Raw genomic sequence first — 21022 nt, 5'->3', positions numbered from 1 at the left:
TATATATATGTATATATTATATTTTATATGTATATGTATACAAATTATATATAAAATGCTTCTTTTTTCTTTAATCTAATTTAATATAAATATAATTAAAGCGAAAATGTAGTATTATATGGAAATCTGCGTTTTGCTTTGTCTGATCGATAGACTGTGTGCATTACCTCTTTTCCTTCATACGCATTACTTCTTCTTGAATGAATCTGTTTGTCATCGAGCATACGATCGCATACCAATGGTGGATGGATCGAGTACACACCCAGTGGGAATTTCGAGTCGCCGGCGCGATACTCGAAATTGGCGGATTCCATCTTTCGTATTGCGGTCTTGGTTGACATAATGATCGAGTAGACTTTACCGGTTTCTTTCGGGGAAAAATGTCAATCAAACAACGACAGCCGCGAGACGTTGCGTGCACGACGATTCTTCATCAGGACTCCTGCGGATTATTATCTTTAGGGACGATGCCCGGAATTGTACGTATATTCACACACGATGTTTCCTGCGCCGGCAAGACGATGACCCTTGGTACCGAAAACACGGCGAGAGAAGCTGAGGTAACCCGATAGGAACGATTGCGTCGACCGGTATACCGTCGTTGACTGTTTGCCGACGGGTAACCGTTCTTTTGTTTGTTCGATAGGAGGAATTATGCCAAGAGATACAAATGGCCGATCGTGTTACGTGGGATCGTGTTTCACGTTAGCACGAATTGACGGACGATAATCTTGCAAATGAGCCATGAAATTCAGCGCGCTAGAGGTCTCGAAGAAGATGCAAATATTCATGGGGATGCGTTTTGATATATTTATTAACTCCTCTTGTCAGGAAATAATACAGAATGTTCGAAAAATAACTATATATGTATATGTATATATTAGGGTGGTCGTTAAAATTATCGCTGCCGCCCTCTAAAATAGTAATTGATAAAAAAAAAGTTCTGTAAAACCCCAAGTCTGTAAATTAAAGTGAACAGGTATATCTTGAAAAGAGAAGTTTGGAAAACAAATTTTTTATTTTTGCTTTGTTAATTAGCTAAGCAATCGAATTTTAATGAATTTTTTATATCAATCACACAAAAAAAATTTCTTAACTGCTGATACAGCTAATTAACAAAGCAAAAATAAAAAAAAACGTCTTCCAAACTTTTCTTTTCAAGAGGCACCTTAATTTACTTCACTTTAATTTACAGACTTGGGGTTTTACAGAACTTTTTTTTTATCAATTATTACTCTTTTTAGGGGGCGGCAGCGATAATTTCTTTTTTAACGACCACTCTAATATATATACTTCTATTTCAAATATTAAACAAAATATTTATCAAACATTATTAGCAAATTAGTCTTTCTTTTCACAAAAGATGTTGGAAGTGACCTCTACGAACATGCAGACCAGCCTTAACTCGTCTAATCTTGTTATTGAAAACCTTCTTCAATTCTTCTGATGATATGCTTTTGATGACAAATCTCTGATAGCAACTTCAAGATTTTACGCTCTTATGTTATTAATTAAATACAGGCGTATAGTCACTTTCCGAACATTCTGTATAATTCTTTGTCTACACAAAATATATAGAACAAAAAAGGGATATACAAATTTTTTTACGAATCACAAGAAAGATCAAATTATGCAAAAAAGGAGCATATAAAATGTGCGTAATCTATCGTCGTCCTGGCTCATAAAATAAGGATAATGGTTTGCGTGACACATGCAAAAGACAAGGACAAAGGGGAAGAAAAAATAAGGGAAACTCTTTGCAACGTAAAATTATTTATACGCATGTGTACACTTATCGCATGAGCGAAATTAAGCAAAGGCCGCGCAACGGTAGCTAGATAAGGCGGATGAAAAAAGATATAATTCACGCTATTTGAAACGCATTTATTATTTTATTTTATTTTTTTTATTTTTTTTTTAAACGCAAGCGATTGATCGACACGATTGTTACCAGCAGATAGAAGATATGGATATATACATATGTACTTAATATCCAATAAGATACGTCTGCATACCTTTGATGCAATCGCGCAGCGAGGTGAATGTTTATTAAAAATGCTACATTGCAGTATCCAATATTGCAACCCCCCCCATTTGTCATTGCCCTTCATTACGCAGTCTCACCCCTACACCTTGACCTTCGCCATCAGTTGCCATGAGAACGTAATTCGTACCGAGACTATATACTCTACTCCTTTCGCATGTATAATTTATTTCTCATCAACGTGAATCATCACTTTTTTCTTCTTCATCGCTTTCATCTTCTTCTTTCTTTTCTTCTTTGCTTTTCGTAGTTTCGCGTATCATATCGTACGAGCAAGAATTGCTAATGAAGTGTGTAGAATAGCTCAAGTCTAATAACTCGGAAATGACACATTAACATTGCGAGCAATAATTATCCGATCAATATCTAGAGATAGAGGTTTTGCGCAAGTATAGTTGTCTTCGAACAACAAAATTCAAGAGATAAAAAATAATCGATCGCCGCATCTAGGGACATGCTTTATGTGTGAGTTAAATTTAGCCTGAAGTTTAAGTCTTGAACGAAAGAGAGGAGAGAAAGGAAGAATTGGGTTAACTCGAAGAAACAATATCTTTTACGCATAAGATAACACAACTTTTCCTTTGAAAAAATATGAAAATTGAATAGTACATTCTTTTTATATATCTAATTGACACACGCACGCACGCACATGCACTCGCACGCATATATATATACATATATACAGGATAGGCCATTTTAATGTACCCACTGAAATATCTTAAAATTTATAAGTTTAAGACAAAAATGTTTTAGACAAAAGTTGTATGAGTTCCCTACAACTTTTATCCGAGTCGTTTTCCTTCAAACGTTGATCCTGAAAAGTTATAAGGGTGGAACTTTTAAAATGGGACACCCTGTATATATATTTTTGTACAATTCTTTCATGCAACTTGACATAAACAGAAAGGTCATGCGGTCGTTTTCTTTCCGTTATCTACAGGAATGTAGATGAGCGATTCCAGCAGATACCTTCCAAAATGTTCGTTTAGAGTTTGAGAATCTTCTTTATTTTATTGTTTAGCAAATAATAGAGAACATTTTGAACATTTGCTACAATAGACGACACTGTAAAGTAAATAAATTGTACTCTAAATTGTATCTTCATATTCAAAATTTTTTTTTTTGATGATGCTTAAACTTCCAAGTATGATTTCTGAAAAATATCCACTCAAATTAAAAAAAAAAACAAACACGGTTGTAAAGAGAATCAAAAGATCTTCAAAATAATGTGCCACATAACCCCTATTGCCATTTAAGATTTTTGAAGGGGTAGCTACCCCAACGAAAGGGAGCAAGCAATATCGTTGCATTTATCTTACTTATACGTTCCCATCGAAAACAAAATTGATCCTTTTTGGCATTTTTCGAAAAAATTTATCGGTCACAAAATAAACAGGGAGGAAATTTTTCAAATGAACACCCTGTATTATATATACAGGGTATTTCTAGGGTATTAAAAGGCTTGTACGGGTATTTCTCACCCGTACAAGCCTTTTAAGAAAAAGGGAAGTGGATCAAAAATCGTAAAAATTTCGATGACTAAATCGGGTGCTATCGCTCTATTGCAGTGCTCGGATTTAGTTGCACATTTCGGCCCGATTCCGTGGCTCACGCCTATTGCCCCCCACTCACCGCTCATACGTTAGCGACGAGTCGCCAGATACGCGTAACTAAGGAGCGCGACGCTTTGTCTCAGGAGCGTCCGTATATAAGAATGTCCAAATATAATAGTAAGACAATACTTTTCTAAATGCACCGCGAAAATTCTCAAAATTAAAAGTTTTTCTTCAATATTTTATATCAATGAAATATAAAATATTGAAGAAAAACTTTTAATTTTGAGAATTTTCGCGGTGCATTTTGTAAGATAGAAGTAACATTAAGAGCACCCGTTATCAATCATGCGAATAGAACACCCGTTAGACCTAAGATCCGTTCGAGTGCGAATTCGAGTTCGAGATATGTCGGGCTTACAAGCGCGAATGAGGTCATGCCACGAGGCATATCGATAGGTATCGAATTATGACGTATATGAAAAATCGAGTATAAAACGGCGTAGCTCGGCGAACGCAGAGAGAAATCTTTGAGAATTTGAGAGTTCGCTGTCGACTTATACAAAAGCTACTAGTAAATTCCTTTCGGTTCTGACTGTATTATTTTAACGTTAAATAAAGTATAACGATTATTCTACAGTTTAGAAAAGTATTGTCTTACTATTATATTTGGAAATTCTTATATACGGACGCTCCTGAGACAAAGCGTCGCGCTCCTTAGTTACGCGTATCTGGCGACTCGTCGCTAACGCACGAGCGGTGAGTGGGGGGCAATAGGCGTGAGCCACGGAATCGGGCCGAAATGTGCAACTAAATCCGAGCACTGCTCTATTGTATGATGATATTTTCATCTTCCGGTGCCGACCGGAAATGAGTTATCCAGATAAAAAGTCGAATTTTTTAAGTGGAACATGGCACTTTTTATTGGAAGATTCGGATTCCCGAAAAATAAGAAACTTTCGTCCCATTTTCTAAAATGCCTCCATCGACCTTGGATTTTAATTATATATTATTTTAATTATATATATATATATTTATGTAATTATTTTATATTATAAATATTTTTCATGTATAGTAAAAATGTAAAACTGCAGATCTCGCGACGCAGCCACCAGCCGGCGCCGCGGCGGCGTCAAGCCGCGGATGATCCGGCGTCCGGCGTGTGGCCGCGGACTGGCGACAATGCCGTTGTGGCGCAGGTCGTCGTTGTCGTCGTTGCCCCCCGCTGTCGTTGATCCGAGAGAACTACTAACGACAGCAAACTCCCCGTCGACGGTAACGACCCCATGGCGTACCACGTGGCGCTGCTATGTGTACCTCGGGACACAGCGATCGTACTCGCGTGCGGCACACCGGCTCTAGCGCATCGTGGTCTGTCGCGTCGGCGTCGCCTGTCCCTATATGGTGAAATTACACCGATAAATTGGAGACCATTGCAGGAGACGACTTCAAGTGCGACATACGATGGATTATCGATGATGCTTGTGTCTCGCAAACCATGGATGGGAGGGCAACGTCATCCTTTTTGGAAAATTCAATGAAAACGAATAAAAAATAAATATCGAAGCTCCCTTGCAGCTCCTTTTTTTTAAATTTGTGTAAATATTAATTTTTGTTTAAAACACGATGTTGTTGGTAATGAAATATTCAAGTGAATGTGTCTACATTGAATCGAACATGAATCTTTCGACAATGCGGTCCGAATAAACAACGAGGATGTCACGGATACGTCTGGATAGAAGCTCGCCACTGTGACTCCATAATGACTCGCCGATCTCTTAGCGCAGATCTGTCCGCACGAGATGATGATGTGCGCCCGAGATGATGGTCGTCATCATCGAGAAATGATAGTCGCGGAACATTCTGGAACTCCTCTGTCTATCGAGTGAGTACGTACATATTTCTTTTTACTTAAAATATATTTAATAATTATGTGCCTCTCCCTGTGTCCAATCTTCTCGATATTTTCATTGGAATCCATCCAATTCTCGATTATCAACAACGAAGCGTACATTTTACCTTTCAGCTTGTTTAATCAAATAAGAGCAATTAGAGTTAAAAGTATACTTAAAGATTATACTTAAATAGATCGATATAATTTGCATTATGGAAAAAATGTACATCTCATCTGCCTTTACTGTTAGTATTATATTTACTGTCGCTCGACGCTTGCCATCACAAGAATTCGAGCGAGGCATATCAACGCAAGATCACGACATTTGGTCGACTTTCCATCGGGTCTCTCTGCAAAACTTCTTCCATTCAATCGAAAGGCTCTGCTTTTGCATGAAGCGTGCACTATATTCTATAAGCGCAGATATAGATATTATCACCGGTGGAGCTTCTCGGAAAAGGGCGGTGTCATGAACCGACGATTTTCTCGCGCCAGCCGATTTCTCGAAGCTCAATATTCGCGAAGCAAAGATGTCGATGACCCTTATATATACCCGGACGTAGATAACGCGAGAAGCAAAGGCGCACGTAAAGATCTATCTATAGACATATGTGTTTTCATCGCGTGGCGCGGCCACACATCGCCGCACATATATAATGTCATTGTCGTTGTCACAACAAAGACCTTCCCCCACCCTCTTCGAGGAACGATATCTCTTATGCTTTTGCGACCCCACCCCTCTCCCGCAAATTAAATAATTAAAATTGAATATAATAGAGATATATTGTATATATATATATATATATATATATATATATATATATATATATGTATGTATATATATATAGTTATACATGCTTGTCAATATATTTTATCCCAAACCGGGAGCGAGTTAATATTTCAATATAAAGCATTATATGACGTAATATATGCCGCAAATATGTTTTTCGGTAAGTAATCCTTTGCGCATGTACGAGATCCTCCGTCGGGACTTATAACTTAACAATGCCAAGGTCTAACTAATATTCCTATCTCTTTTCCCCCTCAGAACCAAACAACTTTTGTCTAAAAAGTTTCCTTCTAAAACTTACAGGTTTTGAGATATTTGCCTGTTAAGATTAAAAAGACTCACCCTATAACATTCCCTATAACACCCTATAACGTATAACATTCGCTGGAAAGTGGCAAGAAACGACACTCTCTCGTATATGTCATAGATAGTAGTACAAGCTTGTACACTCTCTAAGCGTTCTTATATAACATGCAGAACTACGCCTCAGGATACGCGTGAATGTAAAGGAAGGGGGGACGTAAATTATGAAAAAGTTTCTTCCTTTTTTCGAAAAGGTTCTGTTCTCTCTCTCTCTCTCTCTTTTTCTTTCTCTCTTTCTCTCTCTCTCTCTCTCCCCTCTCCCTCCCTCTCTATCTCTCTCTCTCTCTCTCTCTTTCTACCTGGTTATATGCCCATCGTATTAATATTATCCGTAAAGGGTGCATCTGCGTTCATCCCCCTCGTATTGACGATAGACATTTGAAAGTTCTCCGGCCTCAACTTGTGGAGAACACCATAGAAATTGTATTTTTTCGCAACAATGTCGAAACGACTTTCCTAACTTGGAAATGGTGTGGTTACGACGCAAACGACTTTCGCGTTCGTTTACAAGACTCGTCGAACAGCGAAAGTCTATAAAAAAAGAGGATCTTATGAAAATAATATTTAATAGCCCCCTATTTATCTCTCGACGTTAATGGCTCTTTTAAATAATTATTCCGTTTCTCAAGAAGATTAATGTTCAGCATCTAATGTACGATTTGAAATCATCGCGTGTCGATACCTGTAAAAAAAATATGAATTAAAATGAACAACTTGGCGCGTGTAATTCAAGTTTTACGACGGCGCTTGGTCGCGTCTCTACTTTTTTTTATCATCGTGGACTTATCGTTAATCCTTGAACGGTCGTACAACCGCATAAAACTGCAGATAAGGGAAGCATTAGCACGGCTCTCATGATGCTCGCAATGTTGCTTAACATGTTTTACAATCGAGGCATTTAAATATCGAGCGCTGCTCATAGAGACCTTTGCTGCGGAGACGAGAAAGAAAGGAACGCGTCATTCCGCGGAATCGGAACATTGTTAAATTTCAAGAATTTAGACCCTCGGTCTTCGACAGATTTTAATAAGGAATAAATTCCTCGAGCCGTGTAGACATGTAAAAAAAAAGAAATGAATTACACGGAGACATCAACGTGATCGACTCGCGACTGTCCCTTCTCTTCGTCCTTCCGCCTGCGCTGGAGGATGCGCGTCCTGAACGGCCAATTGAAATACGCCTGTCGTGTATCGAAGGGCTCCTGAAAGAGAGCCAGTCGTCACGCGTGTGGTGTTAAATAAAGAGGGGGGAAGAACACAATACGCACATGCCGCGCGACTTGTTCTATTACTCCTAAGGCGGGACCGTTTCTTCGCATGACAGTATGCATTGCAACTTTATGACACATCTAAGGTATCATCGTTTGCGGTATATCGTTTCCATGGAACGCAGAGGATAATGTTCATTGTGGCAAATTTTGCTCATATTCGCCGCGATGTCGAAGAGAAGAGAACGCGTTCTGTTTTTTATAACACGGTTGCTACAAAAATTCCGGATTTTACAGACTTGACGATGTGTTTTGAGATACCATCGGCTACAAAAATTTTTTAAAGTTTAGACAAAAATTGATATAAAAAGTAAAAAGAGGAGATAAGAAAAAGGAAACACGTTATTGCGCCCTAAAAAAAAAAAAAAAGGAAGAAAGAGAGCAAGAGAAGAGCAAGATGTGAAGTCTCCTGTCGTCAATCTTTTATTGTTTTATCGCGGGGTTGGTGGTCTCCGATTGATGGGTGATGATGACATGTGATTTATGATGCAGTGTGATACGGTGACGTAAGATTTGGTGTGCAGTATACATTAACTCGTCGGTGCTAAAGATTGAAAGCAACGATAAAAAGAGATAACGAAGATCTCCGTTCGTGAGCTTCGCCGATGTGTTCGCAGCGATGAATCGGAAAAATGCGACGTTTCGTTTCGCGATCTAATATATATGTGTGTACATGTGTGTGTATAAGAATTACGTGTGTATAAAAATTACGTGTGTATACAAATTAACGTAATATACATTGGTAACAATCGATTAATCGAATGAAATGTCATTTGCCGATTTTCACAACGTCTTGATATTACAATTATGCACGATTGTTTCACCTCGCGATATTCGTTTAGCGATTAGATATACCTCGATGCAAAAATAATTTGCATCCGAATTTCTCTCGTTATTAAAATTGACACGAACGATGTGAGGTCGATGAAATGTATGAACAAAGTCTCTTAAATGATAATATTATAAATATTGCCCTTAGTAATTAGCCTTAACAAATTGTACCATACTTTTTATTTGATAAAAAGATATAAAAATACATATAAACGAATATAATAAAAAAGAACATTATGCTCTTTAAAAAAATATTCTTTCTTTTCAAGATATAGTATATATTATGATGTTTACAGGAAAAAGAGAAAAAAAAGAAGGGATAGAAAAGAGCAAATTACATAAAAAGACATTTAATTGATTAATTGTTTTATATGTAATTAATTTTATGAATAATTATGATAAGCCACTGAATATAAACTGTCAAGGGACCTAAAATACTGCTGTATTTCGTACTTTAAGCGATAAACTCGTTTTTCCACTTATTGCCAATAATTTCACTAAAGTGTTGATTATCCTATCATTTAACAATTACATTCACGGCCTAATTGCGCGATGTTAAGTTGAATATAAAATAATTACATTTCATATAAGCATGCATCTGCAAGATAAAAGTTTTTAATACAGGATCTTTTTTTTCGATGTTCGATTGCTTCGAAGGTTTTATGCTTTCAACTTCTTTCTAACTCCGCGCGATTGTGAATTTCCGTGCAAGTAAAGAGAGAGAGAGAGAGGAGAGAGAGAGAGAAAGAGAGAGAAAGAATGGAAAGGTGGGACAAGGGGAGCGTGCATCGCGTGCGAAACGTAATTTCTCCCTTTTTCGTGTATTCTGTGTGTATCGTACAGCACGTACGAGAAACGGTCGATGAAAATCGATAGGAGAAACTTAACGAAAAAAAGAAAGAAAAAAAATATACCATCTAGAACGGTTAACATGTAGCGCACGAAGCTTTGCAATTATTGCCTTCCCTTTCGTGAGTGCGATCGTCTCTCTTCGATTCGTTCTCCCCTACGTATGTATTATTTGCGTCGTGAGACTTTGTTCAACTTCATCGACCAAAACTGATAAAGTATACGGTTGGCTCTTCAATACTTAATTACTTCCCCCTGCACTCCCTCTCTTCGTTCCCCTTCAATCATAATTATTATCGTAGAGTGTGTGTCTCGTGAATGGAAGGAAGGACAGGATGTACTGCTCATCTGTGAATACTTTTAAATGCAACTGGAACACGAAATTGCTCCGACGAGATTTAATTTACCGAGCGTTCAAAAAATTCCTCATGTCGCTCAATCGTAACGCGTAAAAAAAAGAAGAAAAAATGCGATCACATGATCAACATTCGGACGTCACGTTAAAGCCGCGAAGGAAGAAACTGTCGTTGAAAGAAAAATCCGATCAATCGTCCATGCGATCATCTCGTTGGCCCAGAGTTACGATATCCCGCGACAAACAGTCACATAGTGAGTCCAATGATCCCGAAAGGACCTTATTCCGATTCGGTTCCACGGTTAACGACCCCAACATAGTCGCTTGCGACATCGTCGAACTTCTCTGCGACGCGAGTAACGAAGAAAGGCCGACCTGTCCGCGTATCTCCAGCTCGACGGAGCTCGAGGAACAAGCTAAGGGCGTGTGTTTCACATGCAAAGATTGCGCGAAATGTCAGCTACAGCAGCAGCAGCAGCAGAACTGCGCCGCCGCAAAAATACACAAGACGGAAGAAAAAGAGGATCAGGACGAAGAATTGAAACACTTGGATTATTACGAAGTCGATGTTGTCGGCGGCGAGACGGATTCCACGATCGCCTCAGTTGAACACGAGAAAGCTCCGATTCTCGTTGATCTGACTAGCGAGGAATCGAGGAAAACCACCTGGAAGCAGACGATCCTGAAGCGATTCGACGACACCGAAGAGAGCTCGGAGGTGTCGGGTGAGAATGTGATAATGAGCAAAAGCGATGTATTGTCGGACGCAATTAATACTCCCCCCTCTCCCTCCCCTTACCGTCGTCAATCTTTATTAATTTTAATGTCCAATATTTTCTCCAGAATAGATATGATGCACGTCATGTGTATTCTGTATGTAGAATCAAACAGCCGCATAAAACGTGCGATATCTTAGGTAATCAAACAGCCATATGTATAAATCGATCTTCAAATATAGTTCTTCTAGTTTTTTTTCAATATCTCTTGTTGAAGCTTGAGAAATATAAACGCGGAAAATTATTCTGCCGCTTTCATATGTGTTTATTTACGGCGCGAAGAGAATATAAAAAGTGAAAAAATATTCCGATCACATTAATAAGCTTACAATAAAAGTCTCGAAAATTTCGATGTTATTACATCAACCGTATAATTTCTGAAAACATTGCTCAAAATCTTTTTGAGAAATCAACTGTATTGCGATATGTCAGATTATTGTAAGTGCCTTAAAAATCGTGGCGACCGTTACGAGGACCATCCTGTATATCTCAAATATGACAATGAAATTTTTAAATCTGTTTTTTCCTTCCAGAAAATTTGTCGATTAGGATTGCGGTATCTACTTCCTGGAAAAACATGAAAAATCTGGAATTCTTCGAGATTTCTATTATATTTGAAAAAAATCAGGAAATTCTCATGGAATTTTATTTAGACTCAGGGAATTTAAAAAAAAATTATCTCTTTGATAATTTTCCTCTTATAAGCAATTATCAATCCATCGATAAGTCAAATTATGAATTATGTGATTAAAATATATTATAAATATATATCTATCTCTTTGTTTATATATTCAATGTCTTAACAAAATATTGGATATGCAGTACATATTCTTTTTTGTAATTTTTAATGATAAAAATATGAAAATGTTATGCAAGTAAAAAATGTTTATCTTACAACTATCATTTTTTTTCAGTATATTTATAAATCTGGCACTTGAATCTAAGTGACTGTGATTTCCTTCGTATGAGTGAAGAGCATTAGAAAACAATTAGTATACAATAAAAAATTTTATTTTAGAAAGATGCACACACCAAAAAATTTTTAAACTATTTTTGTTAGCTGGAATTTTGTACAAAAATACCCCGGAAGATCAATTTTTTTACAAAATTTGAGTAAACACAGGTTGGTTTATATTTTTTCCGTCATGCGGAAAAAGATCTAACTCCGAATTTCGTTTTTTCTCAGAACCTCGCATCATGATAGCCGACAGTTCCAGCAGGTTGCAACGCGGCGGCACGGGTGGCAGCCTGGCGACCGCCTTGAAGGATCGCGGCTCTTGCGTGATCCCCGTACAGCCTAATCGCTCCCTGCCGATCCGACCGGCACCGCCGACGCCGACGAGGTCGGCGGCGTCGCTTGTGACGTCGCGGAAGACGTCGCGCTCACCGATACTCAAACTGTCGAACTCGCAAGCGTCGAATTGTGTCGACGTCGTCGAGGTGCAATCGGACATATCGTCCTCGATGTTGACGGACGATCTGAATCAATTCCCTCCTTTTGGGCAGCAGGATGGAAGCGAAATGATGCTCCCGCTCGATCGCTCGGATTACATTCTACCACGTATTCCGACTAATGCCGTACAGGTAGCAAATCAAACTTGGAGATCGAGCTGGTTTTCAGTTTTTTTTTTCCCGGAGGCGAATTAGATAAGGAACCGTGTTGTTTTCGAATTGTGCTATTATTTATATTAATTGTATATTATTTTTAATATACATATAAAAGAGATTTCTCTATCGTTACATTAAAGTAATTTGAGATTGCAATGTGAATTGCATGGATTTGTATAAAATACTGTCCCTCTTTTCTCTGTTTGTGAATTTAAAATTGGTAAATATGCATATTAGGGGAGCACTCTCCGATGATCTTAACCTTGACTCATGTTGTCAAAGTCATGACTTTTTGACTCTGAGTAATCCAAGAGGTTTTAACCGTCGCTCGTTGTTTATTAAAAAGTTATTAACAATTAAATTGTACGATAAGAACAAGTATTAAATACGATATAATCTGAACTTCTCTGAGCATGAATTTTATATTAGTTGTAAATTTAAGTATTTAAGTAAATGCGTGGGCGGGGGAGGGTCTCCGTCCCCCCCCTTCACTTTCATCCCAAAAAAACTTATCTAACTCAAACCTAATTTTTATTCAAAAAATAGAAATTGGTTTGAATTCAGTTAGTTTTTTAGAGAGTGGTGTGAAGGGGGGAGGCTCTGCCCCTCCCCCGCCCGCGCATTTACGTAAATACTTAAAGGGTACGCCAACCTAGAAATTTTTAAAAAATCGGTTTTTGGATTTTGACATTATCTTGTAGTGCAACATTTTGAAAGTATTCTCAGAAAATTTCAAGTTAGTCCGAGCAAAATTGACAAAGTTATAGAGTATATTTCTCGAAGTAGCGCTCGGAACACGTATGAGACTTGCCGCGCGGCAGCCGTCGCATGGATCTATAATCTTCTGAGAGATTTTTAGAAAGATAGATTAGCAATAGGTTAGATAAAAACGGTAGCCTTAAAGGTAAGTTAGATAGACAGAGTAGCAGTTAGCTTTGAGCTGTGAAGTAGAACGGTCATTTTCAGTCTAAAACTTCAAACGCCTTTTTCTCAAAATCACGTTTTCAAAGCCGATGACCAACATAACTCAAAAAGTAATGAATCGATTTACTTGAAAATTTTCAGGCTTATTTTAGAATTAAAAATCTCGGCGCTATCGGAGGCTTTCCTTTCTTTTTGCCTAGATTTTTACACGCGAAAAACTAGCAATTTTTACCCAAAATCTATTTTTCAACTTTGCCACACCGCCATTTTGTTAAATAATAATTTTTCAAAAATCCGATGGATCCTAGATAATTTAATATATTATCAAAATTTTGTCGAATTTTTGATTTCATATAATCCTGCTCCGAGCTACAATGGTCACCGCAAAATGCCTAAAAAACAAGAATCCCGGGCATCGGCTATATCTCGTTTATTTTTTAATATTTTTCAACAAAAGAAAACTGAATTACGTTCAATATGTACTCGTAACAGTATACTAATGTTTTTTAATAAAAGTGCATTGGTTTTTTTTTAATTCTCCAAAAAGCATATTTTGTTAACCCTTCTAGATAGGCTTGCCCCCTTAAATATATAACTAATATAAAATACATCGTTTTTTTTTAATCAGAGAAGTTTAGATTAGCGCTTTTAATATTTGTTCTTATTATACAACTTAATTACTTTTAATTACTTTAATAACTTTTTAATAAATAACGAGCGATAGTTAAAAGGATAGCGATAGTTGGAGGTTACTCAGAGTCATGACCTCGTCATCATCCCAGATAGCCAAGTCTGTTCGAACAGATTTTGCCAAACGTCTGTTACAAATTTTTGTCAGCAGAAAGATTCCAGATTGTATACAAAGTCTGTTATATCAAATAATAATAGCAGAATGTCAGCAGAAATGTTACAAAACGTGCTGACATAATTTGACAGCAGATCAGTAGCAGAAACCGAGCAGGATTTGCATAGAATTATTATAGCAGATAGCCAGCAAAAACCGAGCAGGATCTGCACAACGCAATTTGATGTCAAATTGATAGCAGAAATCAAGCAGGATCTGCGCGCCCGCAATCTGACGGCAGATTGGTAGCAGAAATCGAGCAGGATTTGCTAACATGACTTGACATCAGATTGTCGGCAGAAATCGAGCAAGATCTGCGTGCGCGCAATCTGATGGTAAATTGGCAGTAGAAATCAAACAGAATCTGCAGCTTTTAGCATTCATATAATTTATTGAAATAGTATAGTTTATTCGCTTACAGCTATGCGGCGCACTATTCACTTTCTATACCCGTATTCAAGTTCTTGTCACGAGCGTATATAATGCCTGCAAAATGCGGCTAATAACATCGTAATTATTTCTATCAGTTTAATTTCTGATACGTCTCCCATACCGGGAATTCAGATATTGAACTGATTTTTAGAAAATCAGACAGATAAATGTCCGATTTTTACTTATTCGGAAAGAAATTATCCAAATAAGTGAAAATCGTTTGTTATTATATCTATTTAAGATATAAAATAGAAATTAACTTCCATATAAATAAAATATTTTAATTTTGATTTAATTTCATAAATTAAATTATTCAAATTTTCCTATATATATTACATTAATATATATTATTAATATTATAAATTTATGTTATTAATACAAACGTCAGAAAATGACATCTCGTGAAGGTGACATATCAACTATTGACGTCATTTTTTAATCTTATGAGACCTAACTTTAAGACGTCTAATTGATTATTTTGTGACCAAAATTTAATGTCATTTTGCTACTTGGAATCGAGATCTTTTAAATGTTTAAATCCATTTAAATGTACCATTTTATATAAATGTCTAGAAACTGCTCGATTTCTGCTGTCAATCTGCCGTCAGATTGCGCGCAGGCTCTGCGTGATTTCTGCTGCCAATCTGCTCACATTGCCTGTCAGCAGGCTCTGTCGACAAAACCTGAGCTTAATGTGGTCACAGATGGCTATGGTTTTGGCATGGAATTCTGATTAAATTTGCTGCCAATCTGCGCGCATGCTGCTAGCATTTTGCTATCTGGGATATGTCAAGATCAAGGTCGTCAGAAGATAGTCTCCTAATATGCATATATTTACCTTAAAATTGATTATTAGAATAATCTCGTATAATGATATTAATTCGTCAATATTTGCTCTTTTATATTTGTTTTATGTATAATTCTTATAGTTCACAGTTAAATTGGAGCTACTCTAAAACAAGCAATATAGTCACAGATCAAAATTGAAGATTATTAGAGTCAATCAATAATTGCCTTCTTTAATTATACGATGTTGTAAATATCATTTAATGACGATTGTCACATTACAGACTACGAAAGAGATCAACAATATTAAGAAAAAAAACGGCGAAGATAGAGACAGAGAATACGAGAAAGAACTCAACAAAGACGTGAAGAAACGGAGGAAATCCCACGAAATGGACGCCGGCTATGTATGCGACGAACGCGTCAAGAATATTTTGAAAGAGTATTCCAAAAGCTGTTCGAATAATTTGATCGACAAAGGAGAAAGGAGATCGCAACAGCACGTGGTGATAAGACTGTGGGATGATAGAAGATATTCGTCATCCGTCGTGGTATCAACGACGGAGCCAGAGGGGGAAACAACGAAGGAAATTTGCAACAAAGTTGTGCCGCCCTTAAGACTGAAGAAAATCGTGGGCGAAGGTACGTCATTCTTTGGTATTCGATGCTTCTGATTAGCTATACCAAGGGAATTATTTGTTTTGTTGCAATGTTGCTGCAATATAATTGCAATGATCTGTGCTGTATGGGAGTATTCATAAATTCTTTGCAACCAGGAGATAATTGGTAAATTTTTCGTAGAATTAAACATTAAAAAAAAGAACTTTATATTCATGCGCGCGCGCGTATATATTAAAATATTAAAAATGGCTTTCTTCACATTGTTACTTGTTAGTTGTTTGATTTTATTTTCAGCGAGCACTACCAACGAATATCGCAATATTGAGATGAACGCCGGGAAGTCGGGGAACGAGCCCAATTATCGCATCGTCACTGGTGCCACGCCACGTCCGGAATCGCCGTCCGGGTACTCCGCCACTTCCTTTTGGAGCAGCATAATCTCGGAGACAGAGCTTGGCGAATCGTCGACGCGAGACAAGAGTCGACGATCCTCGCCGAAGAGTGACGGCTACAAGATCAAATATCGTCGCAACCGTTTGCGTCAGAAGTTACAAGAATTACGCGGCAAGGCATTGGAACTTTCACGGGAGATGGCCGAGTGCAACAACGCCGGCGACACGAGCCCGCAGCGTAGTACTCGGCTGCGTCAGATGATGAATTGCTACGAGAAGCAGATCGAGAATATCTCGAAGTTGTTGTGCAAACTGTCCGCTTCTATACCATCGACGACCGATGACGACGTTGTCGTCGATCTCGACTATGAGTTGGACGAGCGCTCGATTTCAGTCGAGACAACCGTCGACAGTGATATCGCGCAGGTAAACGGAATGGTTGAAATTGGATGAAATAGTTGTTGCAAAATCTTTCTGTTTTTTAGAACAAAAAAATTTTTTTTTTCTTCGGGAAGAGGACCGTCATATCGGAATCCATTCTCGATGAATAAAACTTCATCTCGTTTGTACAGAGTAGACCAATTTCGTCGATTATTTCATACGATGCCATTTCCACTAACCGCTAATACCTATGTTTGGAAAGGTAAACGGAGTATCCAGAAGCAGTATTTCCCCGTCTCCTTCCCCGGAACCACCAAAGCTGTCACCTCGTTCTCCTATCGACTACGAGAGAGGTAAATCGCCCGATGCAATGAGAGATAGTCCACCAGTGCTACCCAGAGTTTACATCGCGATCCAGCCAACTGCTCTGGAGTGTCCGAAGCAAAATTTTAAATCTACCTCCGAGAGCTGGCACGTAGGCGACAGCTCGTCAAGCTTGACGATCGAAAAGGATGTGAAGATGAATGATACAAATCGAACAATAATTCGCGATAGTGTAACAAGAGCACCTGCAATTGTATCTTCGGTTTCATCGTTGGAGTTCGAAGGTGCGGGAAGCAGTACGGCAGAGTGGGACAGAGAAGAGGCTTTGCCAAAACTGAAGAATTCGGAAATCAAGGAGAAGATAACAGAGTATAACAAAACGTTCGACGACGTTCATCGACAAGTAATTTCGCCAATATCTTCGGACAACTTTTTGATAGGTTCAACAATGGATCTCGAGATAGATGGAAGCGACATGAGAGACATAAAGGAAGGACCAGCTACTCAAATTGATCATCTCGACGAAGTAACTCATATCTTGAAAACCGTCGCGAACAAACAGACTGCTTGCGAAAAACAGGAACCGGATCAAAGATCGAACGAGGCTTTATCGTCATCGAGTCCGCCGATTGTCGAAGAAACTAGAAAGGTCACGGAATATGGAAGCTACAATTCGGAGGAAAGTATTAACAGCGAGGGTAAAGCGGTCGTGAACGCGGTCACTGCTGCACAGGATGCTGTGTCAACGATAGCAACTGGACAACCGCAAATACCGACCGCTAATGTGACTAACATCTTACAACTGCAGTCAAATTATTATGGTCCGTCCGTCGCGCGAGACAACGTAGTTTTTACGGGCGTCATACAGAATTCAAGGGATGCGCAGAAGGTAAACGATATATGAAAAATATTAGCTCTTATCTGCCAGTATTCCCATTTAATTGTTTGTACCATGAGCCTATTGCTATTATTATCGAAAAATATTATTCTCTCCCATGGGGGGAGATCTTTCTCTCCCAAATAAAATTATTAAATAATCAAATAAATCTCTATCAACTACTAAAATCCAAAAACTGCATGTCCAGATGAAAAATAAAACAAATGTCAAAATAAAACAAGAAACAGGCAAATAAGAGTCATCATATTTCAGTAAATCTTTGAACAATGTCCAATACTCTCCTTCAAGTTTTCTTTTTTTTAAATATTTTTTAAATATTGGATACCCATTTTCGATTTCATTCTCGCCTTCGTCTAAAGTCTAAAAGTAAGACTATAAGAGCCAATTCATCGTCGCTGAATGATCCATTCATTGTGACTGCTAAACATCAACCGTCAACTGTCGGACGATTACCGAAGCAGTCTGAACATATGCATTTAATCGTACGTTTCGGTCCATTTTCGATATGACAGATTTCCTCTTTTCTTTTGTTTAAAGTCGCTGAAAATAGTCCGAAGACGGATCAAAACGTATGAGAGGCCGGTATTCATAGTCCGTTCTTATATTCAAGATAGTCTTAAGTATGGTCTTGGGTCGTTTTAAGATCTCATTCAACCAATGAAATGGCCGCTTAGCATCTTAAGACCGTACTTAAGACGATCTTGAATATAAGAACGGACTATGAATACCGGCCATAGAGTAGATAATTGATAGAGATTTATTTGACTATTTAATAATTTTATTAACCTTTAAAATGGCATGTTTCAAAGTTTTGTCGTGCTGGTGCCGGTCCGTGCGGTATAGTGTGAATCGATCTTAAATGTCTTTTTTCAAGCGACGCGGTAGCGTCGCGACGCCAAGTATATAAGAAATTCTTTCAATCTTGTCGACAGTTTTGCCTATGTATAGGGGCCGCGGCGCTACCAAAAGTAGCTTATCCGAAGTTTTACGTCCAATGAACTTTCGATTAAAATTTCTCAAGAACTAAAGCCGTAATAAAAAATCTAACGGCACTTTTCTGATGCAATGTGGATACACGCTTTTGATTGCGACCAGTTTGAATAAGATTGGTGCAGTCAATCCTGAAGAATGATAATTGTATACCATCAGAAATGTGACATTTTCATTTTTCTTCAGAATAAGGATAATCAGACTCAAGTACGTATGCTCGCACGCACACACGCAAAGCGATTTTGTCAAGGCGCGTTTGCAGCGCTCATGTACGATTATTTGCTTGAGTGTGCAAATAATGCAATGAAGAGACGAAAAGTGATAAGAGTATCGTGGAATAGTGCAACAAGGAAGAGAAGTGATAAAGTGACAAGAAATCATTAATGCGGAATAGTGCAAGGAAGAAAAGTGATTTCTTTTAATCGATGTTATATTGAGCAAAGTTAGGTTACATTAGTGAAACTGAGCGAATGCTTACACTGGAGTGAATCATTAATTAATTAACATATTTGTAATAAATACATTGTTGTTGGAAAATGATTATGGAAGAATCGAAGGAATATTTGGAGATTTTGGCTGGTCATGTTTTCAAAGCTCGTAATTATACACGCAAACGCGCATTCATGTATATAATGTTTATTTGTATTTTATATATAAATGTAATTAATGCATGATTAATATTTTTAGGTTAACTTACAAATGTCTAAGCAATGAGTTTATGCTAATGTAGCAAAATAAATCTTGTGAGAATTCTACCAAAAATATCATAAAAACAACAGCATTGAATATACATTTCTATTAATTGGCTTCATATAGAATAATGAAATAATAATATCATATCAAAGCAATTCTATGTCCACAAACATTTTGCAGATTTGGAATTACTCGCAACTTTTGATTCTGGAAATGTGAATGTTTATTTATATTTTATATATAAATATTATTAATGTGTAATTAATATTTTTAGGTCACTTATAAATGGCTAAGCAATGAGTTGCATGTTTATGTACCCAGATAGCCAAGAATGTTAAAATCACGTTTTACCAAAGCTTTGCGACAAGGTGTGCTTTAATTTTGACAACAATTGTGTAGCAAACATCTATCTTGTTTTGGTTTGTCAAAAAGTTTGAAGCAAATTGACGGCAAAATGTTTCGCCTCACGATGCTGTAAATAATAGGAAAAGGCTTGCCCGTAAATTTTACGCATAGAAGAACACGTATGATGCTAATTCACGGTGTAACACAAACTTTACGCCAATTAGTAGCAAATCTTGTTATACACGCTATAATAGCAAATTTACGACAAGAACAGAGCAAACCTTATTGTACACGATATGATAACACATTTACGGAAAGAACAGAGCAAAGTATACTCTGGCACAACGAGACGCAAAATTCACGCAAATAACAGAGCAAACCTTGCCATGCACGGCATGACAGCAAATTTACAACTTTACTTTATTACAAACTTTACAAAAATATAGTATTCTGCCGATAATTCGTTTATTCATCGCTATGCGACGCGCTATATACATCCATCTCGTATTTGATTTTTAGTCATGAGAAGTATATAAAGCTTGCAAAGAGCAACTGGTAGAAGATTAAAAATATAATTATTTCTATCAGTTCAATTACTGATACAATCCCAACATAGGGAATTCAGATATTGGACTGATTGTTCCTCTTAGATCGGGCAGATAAATGTCTGAAAAAGTTTAAATCATCCGTTTATTGTTTACTTAAAATGTAAATATATATATATATAAAATTCATATATTCATCATATTATGAATTCATTTTCAATTATTCATATATTATCATCATCTCATAATTATAATAAATGTCATCTAAGACTTTGTCTGCGCGGTCGCATAGCTTCTAAAAACGACGTGTCAAACAAAGAACGGATTGTTTCACAAAATAGTCCTCTCTGCGAGATTTATCGTTTCTCACAATTTGTCACAGAAGTCCTGAATCACTCACCCCGTATAGAAAATTACCATAAATTTGCTATCACGCCATGCACAGCAAGGTTTGTTCTGATCTTGTTACAAATTTGCTATCATATCGTGCATGGCAAGGTTTGCCCTATTCTTGCCA

At 37.5% G+C, this 21022-nt stretch overlaps 2 protein-coding genes across 2 annotated transcripts in view; one reads left to right on the top strand and one right to left on the bottom strand.

The window, feature by feature from the left end:
- The window catches only part of LOC115242817 (cilia- and flagella-associated protein 45-like), an 8618-nt gene extending 8080 nt beyond the window's left edge, over positions 1-538 (bottom strand). Inside the window, exon 1 of the mRNA XM_029819355.1 lies at positions 168-538. Coding sequence (XP_029675215.1) covers positions 168-341 — 174 coding nt within the window. The 5' untranslated portion in view covers positions 342-538. The remainder of the gene's footprint in view (positions 1-167) is intronic.
- A 6510-nt stretch (positions 539-7048) lies between these two features.
- LOC115242816 overlaps positions 7049-21022 on the top strand; it is a 34172-nt gene continuing 20198 nt past the window's right edge. The window contains exons 1-5 of the mRNA XM_029819353.1: positions 7049-10671; positions 11909-12306; positions 15601-15958; positions 16232-16755; positions 16973-17923. Of these exons, the coding sequence (XP_029675213.1) occupies positions 10059-10671; positions 11909-12306; positions 15601-15958; positions 16232-16755; positions 16973-17923 (2844 nt within the window). The 5' untranslated portion in view covers positions 7049-10058. The remainder of the gene's footprint in view (positions 10672-11908; positions 12307-15600; positions 15959-16231; positions 16756-16972; positions 17924-21022) is intronic.

Source organism: Formica exsecta, unplaced genomic scaffold (genome assembly GCF_003651465.1).
Source record: "Formica exsecta isolate Colony F162 unplaced genomic scaffold, ASM365146v1 scaffold642, whole genome shotgun sequence".
NCBI lineage: Eukaryota > Metazoa > Arthropoda > Insecta > Hymenoptera > Formicidae > Formica > Formica exsecta.
The sequence above is the reverse complement of the archived record's forward strand: the minus strand, read 5'-3'. Positions and strand labels throughout refer to the sequence as shown.